We start from the raw sequence: 15578 nt of genomic DNA, 5'->3' as shown, positions 1-15578 counted from the left end.
TGAACATGCTTTTCAGCCACACCTCTGACTTCTGAGATTTCAGCAAGCAATGCCCAGATGTTTGCAAGTGTATCCTAAATCTGTTCTTTTAAAACACATGCACACACATTGAAACCCAATGTTCTTAGAAATGTAAAATTCTACACTCAGTTCCATATGGTGTGTTTTCCTCTGATCTCTTTGAACCCTGAAGAGGGTTCTGTTTGTGTATCAAGAGACTAGGTTTAGGATGACCCTGTGTGTGGCTGAACTTGGTCACAATTTTAGAAGGTGGCTGGTACAGAAATCCAGGGACAGTCGCAGACAAGGAAGAGAACGGAATGTCAACCCTTGTGCTTCTGCCCTCTCTGTACATTTGAAGTGAGTTGGACAAGGAAAAAAGTTTATAATAGGGACACTTTGTTTTTGGTAGGAAAGATTAACATTACAGACTTCTAAGAAATTCACTTTCCAAATGTTCGCCTCATGACAATGGTCCCAGAGCAAGGCTCACTAAATAGTTCAAGGTCAGAAAGCCCTTGTATCATCTAACACAGCCAGTATTGCATTTTTAGATAGCCGCTCTAGGCACAGCTGGGGGTGCCGGGAGCTGCAAATCGCTGGGAGATTTTGCCCAGGAGAGAGATGCAATCCTCTCCAGGTTATGGACACCGAATGCCATAAAGCACAAAGGTCTGTGATCAAGGGCAAAGAGGGGCTGTGGCTCGGGGTGGAGCATGTGCTAGCACACAAAAGGTCCCAGGTAAAAAAGCCAGGGCGGCAGAGCTGGGAAAGAGCAGAGCTCAAGATCTGGGAGAGCTACGGTGGCATCACTGTGATCAATGGACCAAAAGCCTGACTCCTTATATGCTCAGTCAGGGAGCTCTGCTAAAGTGTTGGAGCAGTACATGATTTAACAGAGGCTCAAAATACTTAAGTGGCAAGAGCAAGTGTAGATGACCCTCTGGGACAGCAGAATTCCCAGTTAGTTTGGAAGCCACTGGCTGTACTGGGTAGGAATTAGGCCATCACACCTACAGGCTACTAGAGACTGGGCTCCCATGATAAGACAATCCTTCGTGGGTTGCCACCTGCGATGGGTTGTCACATCATGTGAAGCCAAACTGTTCTTGCACGGTGGCCTTGCTGGGTGCAACAAGTCACTCTGGCAAGCTAGTCTGCTCTAGGAGTTGCTGTTGCTCCCTCTGAACTTAGGCAACCAATCCCATCACAAGCACTAGGAATCAGCAACAATACAATAGCAGCAAACCCCCTTGCCGCCGTTGCCGAGTGCGCCACTGTTGCCAACCCGCCAATGCTGGCTGGCACACAAATGCCCAAGCAGTACCTGGGGATGAATGCTCCCTGCCCTCCCCATCAGGAGCATGAGCCATTTTGGGTTCGTGGCAGCCTCATCCGCCTTTATCCTTTTTCACCCACAGAGATCCCCATTTTGGCAGCCATTGACAGCTCCTTCTAAGTGCCCAAACGGCACCCCAGAGATGCTGTCAGTGACTGGCTGATAGCAACTTTTTTCACGGTGCATATAACGTGCTATATAGAGGCTACGTATTTTTACCACTGCACAGATACAGCTAAAATTAAAAATAAGATAGAATGAACCCACTGAATACATTATGTGCATTTTTAAACACAACCATCGGCCACCCACAATCAGCCCCTCCAAGGTGCCAGCTGGTCACTCTGAAGTGGCCGGCAAATCAGGGTTCACAAGAGCCAGCACGAAGCTGGGTTTCATCATCTCTGGGGAGAAAAGAGGGGAAATGGGGGGGAAGGGTGGCGCCCAACCTATGGAATTCACTCCCCAAAGAGGTCCGCCTGGCTCCGTCGTTACTGGTTTTTCGGCGCCAGGTAAAGACCTTTTTATTTAAACATCATTTCAATTGTTAAAACATATGATCTGGCCAGGGCAACTTCTTCTTCCTTCTCTTTCTCCTCCTATATTTTTATTTTATACTGATAATTCTAATTTTATATTTGTAAATCAATGTATTTTTTGTATTTTTGTATTTAATGGTAATTTATTATGTACTATTGTATTTCAATGTATTTTATCATGTTGTAAGCCGCCCCGAGGTTTCGGCAAGGGGCGGCATAGAAATGTTATAATAATAATAATAATAATAAAAAAAAACCCAAAACATTAGCACTCCAACCCATGTTCCCAGCAATGGGGTATACAGGCACACTGCCTCTATATAACATACGGCCATTAGGACGAGCAACCACTGATAGGCTTCTCCTCTATGAATTGGTCCAACCCGCCCTTCAAGCCATCCAGTCCAGAGAACATCACTACAGCTTGTGGTAGCAAACCCCATCTTTTAACCATGATGTTGTGTGAACAAACGCTCGCTTTTATCGGCCCTGAACCTTCCACCACTCAGCTTCATAGGATGACCCCACAGGGCTCTGGTATTTTATTTATTTATTTATTTATTTATTTATCGATTTATATCCTGCCTTTTTCCTACAAAGGGCTCAAGGCAGCTTACATCATTCTCCTCCTCCATCTCATCCCCACAACAACAACCCTGTGAGGTAGGTTGGGCTGAGAGTCTGTGACTGGCCCAAAGTCACCCAGTTGGCTCCATGGCTGAGCGGGGACTCAAACCCGGATTGTCTGAGTCCCGATCCCATGCTCTTAACCACTACACCACACTGGTATGAGGAGGGAAGCAGAGAGATGTCTCCCCACAGTACTAAATTAACCCTGCCCCCGGAGAACAGCACCATGCGCTTGAGATCTCAGGGCAATAACGAAGAGACAGACAAAGATCCTCTACCAAGAGAATATAATTCACTTGACTCGCAATCACTAACATTCTGGCTGCTTTCCATGCTTACGCTCTGGCATTTTCAAGGGTGGCGTTATTGGTGCGGCTTGCTTTTAAAACTAAAAGCACACTTACTTTTAAAACTAAAAGCATTTAATTTGCACATTTAAAGCAAGATTAAATATTTAGTGCCACTGGCTGGATCTCTCTCCCCACCCTTCATCCTCTCTTATAGTTGCTGCATTTGGGGCTGTATAGTTTCTGCCTCATTTCCTGCAGAAATTGTGAAGCTCCTCAATGAGTACTTTTATTTTTTTCAAGATAAGATGATCTAGTTTTTCATTCATGGCATGCCAAGGTTACACCACATCCTGCTAAAGGGATGCAATTAGATTTAAAGAGTGCATTAAACAAGTAATGAAAATAAGTTTTAAGTGCAGTAACTGCCCAATTCCCTTACTTTGTAAAAACCACCATTGCGTGGAATGTGGGAAGAGCTGCTGCACAGAGGTGTTGTCATCTCAAGTCTGCGACTGCAGGCGTGAGCTTAAAAACAAAACTGGGGTGTTCAAACTGATTTCTCCAGAGTTTTGGGGCGTATAAAGGAGCTTCATTTCACTGCTGTTGGCTCAATGGTCCAGTTGGGCACCTTGTGGTCCTCCAGATGTTTTGACCTTCAATTCCTGAGCCCTGCCCAGCCTTGGTTCTCCACATGTGTTAGCCTGCAAGTTGCCCACCCCCACTCAGGGTCCATCAGGAGGTTTGTGATGGTAATCCTAAGGTAGAGGTGCAGAAACTCTTTCAGCCGGGTGCCTAACTTGATTTTGGAGCAGCTCTTGGAGCTGCAATCTGGACAGAAGGCAAAAGTAGAAGGGGTTGGGCCCAAAACTAATAATATGATTTTATTTTCAAGCTCTTCTTGATGGTGTCCAAGGTTTAGGGGACCTCAAGCGTTCAGAATAGGAAAACACTGCACAAAAGCCAAGGAACCACCAATGGTTGTTGGAAAGGATGTGGAGTCAGGGAAAGAGGGAAGAGTCATCTGGGTAATTCCAGGGGGCTGGATGGGACCCCTAAAGGGCTGGATTTAATCCACAGCTCCAAAGTTTGGCAGTCCCATCACAACATATATATCCTCCCCCCCCCAAAAATACGGCAAGTTACAACTCTGATCAGGGAAGCAGCTGAACTGGAAATCAACATATAGGAAGGGATGAAGCAGAGTGGCAACCATTATTCTTTCAAACAATGTAGGAGATCCGTTCACACCTTATTGATTACTTCCCCTCATTCATCACAACTCACTATTCAGCCCCACAAGGCAGCTTTCCAGTCATCAAGTCAAACAAACCATGAAACTAATAAAACACCCGAAAGGAAAACAAGAATGAAGAGGTAGCAGTCCAGGCTGGACGTCATCCAGACGTTTCCAGCCTCAGAAGGTACAAAGCACACCACAGACGATTCTGAAGCAAGTTTCAAGGTGTACTTGCGCTTTACGTTGGGTTCTGGACAGAGCTGAGTGCTCAAGTGCCTATGTAAGTTAATGCCAAGCAACCGACATTCCTTTGAACTGATATGAAATCTTCCTCCAGCATTTCGTCCAACATCCCTGACCTTATCTGCAAGACAGTGCCAACCAAGGAACTGGGAGTTCTGGTTTGAAATCCACTGTTCTCCAAACCCTACTGCAGGGGTATCAAACTTCAAGACCATGGGTTAAATCCAGCTCTCCAACCTGGCTCTCCAGAAGGTCCAATTCCCTTCCCACAACCACCAATCCTTTGTTGACCATTTCCCACACTGTCCCACTAACTGGGTGCACCCAATTTAAGCCACGAAGGCTTTTTTCTGACCAGTCAAACTACAGCAAGTGCAGAGAGCGAAGCAAGATCTACCTTTTAAGTCCAGCACCAACTCCATCCTCAGATTCATGGTGGTGAAGTCCTAAATCTACCCCCAAATGCCGGCCTGGGAGAAATTCAGCATCAGTCCTACATGGAACCAATATTCATTTATTTCACCTTTATAGCCCCACAATAGCTGAGGCTGTCTAGCAGTTCACCATTTTTTAAATTAAAGCACACACACACACACATATCCTTTGCCTTTGCTGCCTGCCATGATGCCTTCCGGAAGAAAGGAGTTCCTGCTTCCCTAGGAACAAAGACAGAGAGCACTGACCATGCGCCGGCGGTAGGCGGAACCTACCTCCCCCAGTTTGGTGCAAAGGCCAAGCTGAACTCTCCACACTCAGCCGCTGCCTCTTTTCCAGTGGCCTAAACAAGCAAAGACCCGAGCAGGGAGTGCCATCAGGGGAGACTGTGTGAGCAGTTAAAATAATTCTGACCTCAAGTGTGGCATGCTATGATTGTTTTTCGATAAAAGCAAAGGAATGAGACCAATTAAAACTGACAAGTTTCCTCTAAATCAGCACTGCCCCTCTGATATTTGTTAAGCTTGCTGATCCAGCAATCTTTAAAAGCACCCAGCAAGATGAATAATAAGAGATTTGACAGTTAATAACCACTATAATTCAAGTATGTCACATAGAAATGTTTTGTTTAGTGAACAATATGCTGTCTAATTACCCTGCTCAATCATTACAGAACACATCAAGAAAGGAAGAGAGCTTCATTTGAAAAACTTGTACAGTATATTATAGAGAGAAAAATCATGCCATGCTTTACCACAGTCATTTCCTGAATTGCATCTTCTCACACACACCCCTACACACACACACACACAGTAGCCGAAACTCACCGTCATTAAAATAGAAGAACCGAGGGAAAATGTTGTGTGCGGAATTCACCCAGTTCCCAGGTTTTGGCTTCCCAGACTCTGTTCTGCTTTCCATTGGTCCAGAGTCTGAGATCCTAGCCAACAGGCCCAACTGCAAGGAAAGGGGAACAAGGCTGGCCACCAAGAATGGTGGCCCTCATGCCTGCTTGCAGCTCCCCTCTTTCACATCCCGCAGTTGCTCCTGATGAGAAACGTTGCTGGTCGGATGACCATGGCTCCACGAATGTCCGCGGACTTTCTCTTGGTTCAGCTTGCTTTGCTTGGCAGGACCTGGGCGAGCCCATGAGGAAGTCTACGGATTCTGGAGGGGTGGATTCCAAAAGAGCTTGTCCCGATACGCTCCAGGCTGCTGCGCTGCATCATGGGAAACATCTCTGTGCTGCTGTGGCTAAGTGCCTCCCCTACCCCCAAAACACAGCCCTTCTTTCAATCAGAACATTTTCGAAGCTGAAGAAAGAGTTACTACTACAATGCATTTATAACAATAGTTGTGATGGGATCCAGGAGAATCCACATTCAGCCGAGTGCAATGCACTCCTTGCCAAAGGGTGTCCAGAAGCTTCAATGGGAGCAAACCGTGGCACTTAAGGCTGCTCACTGGCGCACGGAATGGGCCCGTCTTCCCGCTGTCCTGCAAGTCCTGCACTGCCAGTTGCTCTGCAGACTCAGCTCAAGGAGTCGGTTTCAACCTTTAAGGACCTGGCTACCTAGGCAATGGCCTGCCTCACGACGAACCTGTGCAGGGAGAGAGAACCGTGTCCACAGCCCAGGTGAGAGCTTATTACCTGCATCCCCACTGGCAGGCACACTTGAAAGGGCTCTCTCCTGCGTTACCCTGAACAATGGAACATGTACCCTCAAGTAATATGACTGGCATCCAGTCGGTTGGTTATTAGTACTACTATATTACATTTATATCTTGCCTTTCTTCCTCTTTGCAAGGAGGATTACAAGCCTCCCCCCCCTTCATTTTCTCTGCACAACAGCCCTGCGAAGTAGGTTAGGTTGAGAATATTTGACCAGCCGAAAGTCACCCAGAAGGTTTCACGGCTGAATGGGAACTAGATCTCCAGAAAAGACTCTGTCCAGCATCTTTTCGATTTAGCCTTTTAAAGTGAATAGCTTTAATGTCTTTAATGTTTTTTTATTATCTTATAGCTTTATTGTATTACATTATTGTATATTGCATCAATGGGTTTTTAGTGGATAAAGACATAACCGTTAATAATTAAAGAAATGAATTACTGCCTAAATTAAATCACCACCATGCAGATGTAGGGAAAGGTCAGAACTTTTAATGATATTTTATCCCAACCTCCTTCTAAGATCACCTTCCAAGAATCCAAGCATTGGATCCCCCGCACTTCCCCTCAGGTTGGACCGACTGAAAGTGGCTGGATTCAGACAGTCGTAGGGAGAAGCTGCCACGGTGCTTCCTTCCCCTGCGGATGGTGGCCATGCACCATAGGATCTGCCTGATTACTCCCACGCCACATGGCTTGCTGGGTTGTCTGAACCTGGAGAGATGCAGGGTGGGGGGTGGGTCAACCAGATGCAGGGTGGAGGAGCTTCAGAGCCACACCAGAACCATGGCTTGTGGTGGGGCTCTACTCTGTTTCCGAACCTACCCCCACCACACATTTTGATGGCTTTGGGTGATACAGCAAGCTGCAGTCCAAGAGGGTACAAGCCAAAGTACATGGGATGCCGATGATTGTCCAAACGTGGCCACTGACAAGTTCAAGGTCATTCTCTAAACTTCTAGCTCAGGAGGGGTGTGTGAACCTACCTTTTTAGACAAGTCTACTTTTCGGTTTAGAAAGTGATTTTAAAAATAATCTATTTTAGACGATTATCACATCATACTCAGAAGTGCGCACACTCTTCCCCATTCAAAGCATACGTGTTCAAGAGATAGAGGCTACTTCTCCAAGTACGGCAATCCTAATCTGCAGCACAGCTGCTAAGCTGAAGAAAAGCCTCCCACTTTCCATCTTCAGTGCCATGCAAGGAATCAGGGCTGGTAAGGAATGCAGCTTGCAAGAAGGGGGACACAAACCCTTCCCTCCCCAGCTGCAACCCCCCCCCCCTAAAAATTGCCCCCTGCATAGCAGTAAAGCTGAGAAAAAACTTTCTTTCCACTGGGATGGGGCCGTGGGAAAGATCTGAGGGCAGGTCTCCTGGGATCCAGCTTAGCCCTACTTCTGCTGGTTGGGTCTTTTCAATGTAAGTAGGGCAGTGAAAGTGTTTCCAAGAAGAAGAGACATCCCAGTGTTCAGATGCAAATTGCTGTTTGCACCTGGCATTATTCAAGTGACTTCCTGGAATGTCAAAACATTGGCTCTCCTTGGAAGAAGAGAGCCGGAGTTTACAGTGCCAGAGGTGTCAAATGCCTCCATCTTCAACCACCCAAGAGGGTTTTGAGGAGATTGAGGGAGAATCCTAGTAAAGTCCACATGCAGAAAGTTAAGCGGATGCTACCACGTTCGGACATTTGCTGGCCTTCAGGGGTGTTGGACTGCAACTCCCAGCATCCCCCACCAGTCTAAAGCTTCTTCTGGGCAATGGCTGGGATGGAAAGTTGTTGCGACTCGGAAGCAGGGACCATGCAGGGCTCTGCCCTGGCTGAGGCTTCACGTCCCTGCAGTTCTGCAAGTGTGGTAAAATATAAAACAAAACAAAACAAAACAAAACAAGGGAGGATTTTGGGAGGCCCAAAACAGAAAGTTTCTGACTACCAACGGGAGACCCACTAGTACGCCACCTGGGCACTCTGAAGGGACTGCCGAAAGAGGACTGCAAAAGCTGGCTGTTAAGAAGGATTCTGCATCCTCCAAGGGAGAAAAGGTACATGAGAAAAAGAGGCAGCGAGACGGAAGCAGCTCACAATCGCAGCAGGGAGGGCAGCAAGCCAGTGCCAGCCACCTGCCACAGGCTGCTTCAGGGCTTGAGGGTGGCTGGCACCGGCGAGTGCCCAGGCATGGGACACGTTTGGCAAGAGCTGCAAGCTTCTTTACTGCTCAAACCAAGCTGTTTGGGAGCCAATTCCCAGTCCTCACGATGGGGTCAGTTGTCCAGGTGCAAATGACACGGCATCACATTGTGGGTACAACAACCCCTACAACAAGCCATGGTTTGCTGGGGTGGCTTGTTCCCCATCAACAAGCTATCCTGGGGAAATTGGCCTGGGTTCACACAGCAGAAAAACCCATCATGGACGTTTTATCGCAGTGCCTGGTTTTTGATGACGTGTAGCAATCCCCAATTGGCCTGATCTGAGGCTGAAGAAATCAAAAAGCTGTGGGACATTCTGGCATGCACTGCAACAAATCAGAGGCTGATTAACTAACATGCAATTTACCACCACTATGCGTGGACTGCCCCTCAAATTAGAAAGTGTCAGTCTCCTGATTTCATGCCCTTTCCAAGACAGTCCATTCCACCCAACACACAACATTCAATGTCCACTAAGCGATCTAATTTGTCACTGGGTCCTTAGTGGAACCCCCATGCTTATGGTTTTCCTCCTGAAGGTGCTTTTGGTACTTCTGCAAATATCAGGGATGCTCCAAGCACGGCCATGCCTCCCTCGTGCAGCTGACAGCATCATTTTGGCTGCACAACTGGATAATGAATTTGCCAAACAGACACTGGCCCATGATTCAGTTATTAGTCAAGGATCAATTTCACTTAGGTTGCAGTCCTACACCAATTTCGCTGGGATTAAAATCCCCTGAACTCAGTGCAAATTATTTCTGAGTAGACATGTGCTATGAGGCATAGTTTAGGTTCTGGCTAATGGCATTTTACATTAATTGCTTTCTTTACTGTCTATCAACACATGTGTTTTATTTTTACGACCGCAGATGCAAACTGAGTCAATGATTCATTCAACCTAGTGAATATCATCATCATCATTTTTTAGCATTCAACATGAGAAACTTTTCAGAGAACTTTTAGTATGGGAAAAGCTATCGCAGTAACTCCTTGTCCAGTGAAGGCCACTTTGGGCAAGCCAATCGCTTTATACCGGAAAAGACCAAGTGAAACACCACCAATAAGCCCACTCAAGGTGAGATTTTGTCGCATGCCGTTCATCGCAATAAAACGTGGCACAGCGAGGAGGAGATCAAGCTCGTCCACTGGCGGAGGTTCCTTCCCGACTTCCGTGCCAGAAAGAGCATTCAGTTCCACCTGCCCATTGCAGTGGGGGCAGTGGGCAAGAAGGAGCCACCCACCTGCCTTCTGCAACAGGGGTAAGGGGGGAACATGGTGAGAGGCATCTCTTCCTGCAGCCTGCCCTTCCCCTCCTGTCCAAGGAGAAGTTACGCAGGACAGGTGAGGGCAGCTCAGGGGCCTGCCTGCGCCACCTTCCCACCCGCAACCAGGACCAGAGAAGGAGCGTGCACAGGTACGCTCTCACCCCCATGCTGGACCTTGGCCAGCAAGCGCCACCCCACCCAGGAAAGCCCAGCCAAATGCACCCCCTGACCCCAGACTGTTGCTCGCAACCGTGTCCCACCCCTGAGCAGCAGGCAAGGGATCGGGGCGCATGCAGCTGGGTGCTTCCAAGCCCCGTGTGCCATGGCGCTTCCCTTCTTGCCCTCCACTCCAGTTCCTGCCCGGCACTCCTGCCAATGCCGGGAGAACCACCCTGGCCGGATTAGCAGCCGCCAGCCAAAAGAGCTGCATTTGGGCCACTGTCGTCCTGCTCTCCTCAGTTTCCTTCCAGTGTCTTCTGGAATGCTGCAGGAGGAACAGGGAGGAAGAGGGACACAGCCTCCCTTCCCAGTGCTGTGTCCAATCACCTGTCACACACAAGGGAATGTTACTTGCAGAACATGGTAAAACTGCAGGAGGGGGTAATGTGTTGTGTGAACCCACCTGGAGGGTTACCTGCAGCTCTTCTCGCTAGGCCATGTTTTACATTGGTTTTGAGTTTACAGTTTTCTTCTTTGCTTGTGTATAAAATTCTTTTAATGCTTGTTTTCTGTAAGCTCTGCACAGAACTAGGTGGTGTAGGAATCTCACAAATAGATCTTAAGTGATCAAGTCTGCCAGTAAGCGACGGTCAGCTTTCCTGCCTGTAAACACCTGTTTGCAACCCAGAGCTTTGCTCTGCTGTTGTCAAACAGATCCTCTATCTTTCTCTCCATCCCCCTCTCCTTGGATAGCTTGTCTTTTTTAAGCCTGAGAGCATGGCCTGTCTCTCATCTTATTTATGCATTTGCTATCTCACAGAGCAGCTCAAAATATTCTCCGGAAGAGTGGGATAAGAGTACAATTGTATAAACAAAAATACTATAGTGGCATGATCTGGTCTGGGGAAAAAATCCCCATCATCACTTTTGGGAAGTCACACTTCAACTATGGGGGGAAGGCAAGTTTCAAAATAAGAAGATGTGTTGAGAAAATACTTACGGGCCACTGAAAAGTTGTTTAAGGGAGATTCCCTCTGGTCCACATCTTGCGGCCTCTCCTTGTAGCCGATGAACGTTCCATCGTTCTTCAACAGAAAATATCTGGGCCTCCATGTTTTAATGTACTCTCCTGGGAATGGGGAAGGAGAGAAAGAACAATTAAATAATTACTGGCTGGTAAGTGTAGAATTAACCACAGACAAAATTCCTATTACAAGTAAATAAACACTAAGGTCCCTCTACCCATGGCTCTCCATGAAAAATCTGCAAGAGAAGACAATTAGGTGCTGTCAGATTAGGACCGGAGAGGCCTGACTTTGAATACCTGCTAATCTAAGAGTAATCTACCTGTTAATCTAAGACTGACTGAGACCCCGAGCCAGTTGCTCACTCCTAGCCTAACCTATCATTCAGGTTGATTGAATAAAATAGGACAGATACAGACAGACATTATTATGAGCTCCTTGGAGGAGGAGCAGAAAGAGGGAACGACACTGACAGCCCAAAGAAGCATGGAATCATGTTATGTGCCACTGGACATCCACCTGTAAACAATGGATCAGGAAGCCAGGATGCGGCATTCCATCATATTGCAGTGTGATGGAAACCATGGTTCAGGGTGGCAGGATGAAGATGGCATGATGTTGATAACTCAGGAAGGCAAACAAGAGGCAGGTGGTAGGTGTGGGCATACGCCTGCCTTGTGAAGCCTGACTGCACCTAGCTGGACTCGTGGGGATGCTGGGAAGGTAGGAGCAACACATCTGGAGCCACCAGGCTGGAAAAGCTACTGTAAAGACTAACAGACTTACAATAACCTTTGCATTCAGCAACAACCTAGGGCATTCTTGCCTCACCAAACCCCACTTTGGGCCCATTTTTCTTTACATGGGCCTCTGAACCCATCTACAGAGGGTCTGCCAGTGAGAGCCAAACTGGGGCTGCAGAGGCCACAGGAATTTATTTATTTAAAACATTTCTATGCCGCCCCCATCGCAACAAAGCCTCGAGGCGGCTCACAACATAAATCCTGCTTCCTTGGACTCTCCCCTTCCTTCCTGACCACTGGCACAAACCTTTTAGACCTCTAAGCTAACTGCTGTGACTTTGGAATGCAGGTGCCAGCAGTAGAGAGCAGGAAGAGAGATGTGAATTTGCTCTCCCAGAAGCACAGAAAAACCTTCTTTAACTGTCAACTACAAACGTATTTGAAAGCTGTAATTAGCTTTTACTCTGAGGTGATAAAAACCTTGGTACACTGAAAACTGCCAGTTTCAGAATCAGCCCTATTTCTGTGTTCCCTTTCCTGACATTTCCCTGAAATTTTCAGAGTCCAAAAACTAGGTGGGGAATATTCCCCTCTGAATACAATTGCGACTAATTGTTGAACCATTTAAAAATATAAATAAATACAGGAAGTATTTGCAACTTCTAGAGAAGTGCCTTCAGAACAAGGAGAAACACAAAGCATGTGTGTTTTTCCACTCAATATCAAATCCATAGTAATACTGTTATAACTGCTCAACTTTAAACAAGTTGGTCAGACAATTTCTCCAGAATTTGCTTCTAACACACAAAAGCAATCTTTACTCACAGTTTGCTTGCCGATAGGCCATGTTTACCCAAAATTCAAGTTTCATTATAAAGCACATTTTTTAAAAATATTGCTACTGCAGCATATACTGAGCAGTATCTAATTCTATCCTAATACCAGCCTTCTTCCAATTGGTACTCCCAGATCTGTTTGACTACAATGCTTATAATTTCCAATAACCATGCTAGCTAGGGATAATGGATGCCGTAGTCCAGCAAGCATAGAGGGCACCAGTTCAGGATGGCCAGTATAGACTAATAATGAATGCATCTGCTTTATATGGTAGTTCCTTCTACATCCTCCATGAGTGAGAGGGAGAGGTGAGCAGGCCACCTTTAGAAAAGCTAAATTAAAGGGGCAAAACACCCTGCTTCAAGATGACTGTGAACAAGGCATGCTCAGTGGGCACAGAATGCTGTTGTGAAAAGTCAGAAAAATGCAGGGGGAAATAAGAGTTTCCTAGAGGGGGCATGGCTGGCTGGCTGACATCCTGAATAGCAGCACCCAGCACTAGTGATGGGCAAACTTAATCCTGAGTGAATTTATTATTTACTTGGAAAGAAATGAATTCATCCATGTGAAATCCAAGAACGTTCCCCTTTGTTATGAAACACTGTCTCATACATATGAGGTTTTGCACATGAACAAGGTCAAGGTGCATTGTGGGAGTGGCCGGCTGGACCCACACATCTCCCCCTAAGGTGGTCCCTTTCTAACTAGCAGTTTTCACTTGGGTCTACGAGATGCAGGTATGCAGATGGACTTCTCCTTGTAGCCTGAGCTGCATAAGCCATGACAACAACAGGCAGAGCAGTTAACAAGACTGCCCAAAGAAAGTTTGGGGTGGGCGTGTGTGGTCTAGCTAGGAGAACCATAGAAAAAGTAGAGGGGAAGTTATGTATTCCTTCACCATGCATGTTCTGAAGCTTGAAATCAATTCCAAACTTAACAGCAAATACCAAATACAAAAATCCCGGTTTACTACAAAGGTGAGCATTAAGCAGCGATGAATTTTCAACCAACAAGCTAACTCATTACAAAATCTGCTGGCATTGCTATTCCACTTCTATACACATAACCCTGGGAATACAGAGCTTCAAAAGAACCCTGGACTAAAGATGCATTGCTCTTGGCTCCAGACAGAGGCAAACCTGGCGGCTGAACATATAGTTTCTAGCCTGATCTAGTGGCTGGGTGGCGCTGTTCGGGCATCACCCTGCAGAGCTGTGAACATGGAAAAATGCCTTCTGATGAATTAAACGCTTGGTCCAATTCAGCTCAGCCTTTTTCAAGCTGGTGCTTCCAAAGTTTGTGAGGACTACAAAGCCCAGAATCCCCTAGTCAGTGTAAGAGCTGTACCTGAACACATCTGAAGGGCAGTGGGCTGGGAAGGGCAGACTGCACTCCATATTGACTATGCTGATGGGCAGCGGAAACTCTCCATGGTGTGGACATGGGCCCTTCTCGGCCATACCTGGAGATCAAACCTGGGCACCTGCATGCAAGCCACACACTCTGCCCCTGAGTTATGGCTCTTTGTTTCTTTCTCACAAGCCACACCTGGTATCCCAACACCTCCAATGCAGATGTTCCAAAGAGAATCATCAACTTTAAAGCCTGATTTCAAATCAGGCTCTTTTACTTCTGCAACCTGGGATTCTACATGCAGTCTTCACATCACAATGTGAGAGGAGATTTTTTAAAAAAATGATTTCATAAGGTTAAGGCTTAGGAATTTACAGTGGTGTTAACTACCAAGCAGAGCTCATAAAAATGTTAACAGAGTTCCACCCTACTTCTTGATCCGCTTGTAATTTGGGTTGTATATTCTATATTATTTGCCTGGAATGCAATTGAAAATCCTGTGTAACCTCCAATCACAACGAAAGTAACAGCAGATGTCCTACAGATTATTTTTCTGCTATTGTCATTTTTCATACTGACAAGTGGAGATTTTTTTCTTCTTTACATTTACATTTTGCAGTGCAAGTGTTTTAAAACAATGGTTTGTTTCACTAATTAGCCTTCTGTTTTCTCAAACCAACAGTCAAATTTTAACACATTAAGAAGGAAACCTGAACCTGAAGAACCAACCAATGCATTATCTTAAGTATGCTTTTTAAAAACATGCTTAAGGATGGGTGCTTTTTTGTAGAAAAAGCTATTGCATGGGTGAGTTGGACCCAGACTGGAACAGGTGGGGAAGAGAGGCTTAACCCTTTCCTCCTGTGCCAGAGTCACACCTGCGGTAAATTGCCCCAAAAGTCCTGTTCACAGTGTAAATGGTATTCTAGGAACAAAGAGAAGCAGGAGCAATTGGTACTGAAAAGTGAAAGCCATTTCCTTGCTCACACAGCCAATTTTTATTGAAAAACAAAAGGAATGGATGCTTGTGTAGTTTGGCCTTCAGTTGCACTATCGCTTTGCAAACAGTTTGGGAAGATACATTTTATAGGTGAGATGCTAGGAAGCAGAGAGCGATTCCTATGCGCTAGGAGCAATGCTAAAGCAGAATGCACCTTTAAGTGGCTCCGTATTGGGCAGGAGAAGAGATTCCATAGTCAAGGCAACCAAGCATCAAAGAGATGTAGACTTCACCCTGAGACACAGCTGCAGCCCACAAAAGAGCTTGTGTTTCTTGCTTGAAAACAACAAAGTTTCTAGTCCTCATTATTATGATGATACCTTAGGAGACATACCAGTAGCAATATACACTGGGGGGGGGGATACTAAAACTGACCACTTTTACAGATTCCCACAAACCAACTATATCTCTCTCTCAGCATTTCTACAGAACAGAAACAGGAAGAAAATTCAAAATTATGCAAATAGGTCAAAACATAAGAGACCAACTAAATGAGAGACACACAATGAAAGCACATCTGTTTTTCTGAAGAATTATTACGAGCTCAAAAATTGGGATTCCATTTTCCATTCCTCATAAACAAAACATGACCTTTTTGCATTTAAAGTAATAGTTCAAGA

At 46.0% G+C, this 15578-nt stretch overlaps 1 protein-coding gene across 2 annotated transcripts in view; it reads right to left on the bottom strand.

The window, feature by feature from the left end:
- AKT1 (AKT serine/threonine kinase 1) overlaps window positions 1-15578 on the bottom strand; it is a 116562-nt gene that overhangs the window by 34073 nt on the left and 66911 nt on the right. For both annotated transcript variants that reach the window (XM_044435919.1, XM_044435920.1), the window contains exon 3: window positions 11001-11129. In XM_044435919.1, the coding sequence (XP_044291854.1) occupies window positions 11001-11129 (129 nt within the window). The remainder of the gene's footprint in view (window positions 1-11000; window positions 11130-15578) is intronic.

The sequence above is a fragment of the Varanus komodoensis genome, unplaced genomic scaffold (genome assembly GCF_004798865.1).
Source record: "Varanus komodoensis strain SLA01 unplaced genomic scaffold, ASM479886v1 scaffold3, whole genome shotgun sequence".
Lineage (NCBI taxonomy): Eukaryota > Metazoa > Chordata > Lepidosauria > Squamata > Varanidae > Varanus > Varanus komodoensis.
This window is presented reverse-complemented; position numbering and strand designations above follow the sequence as displayed.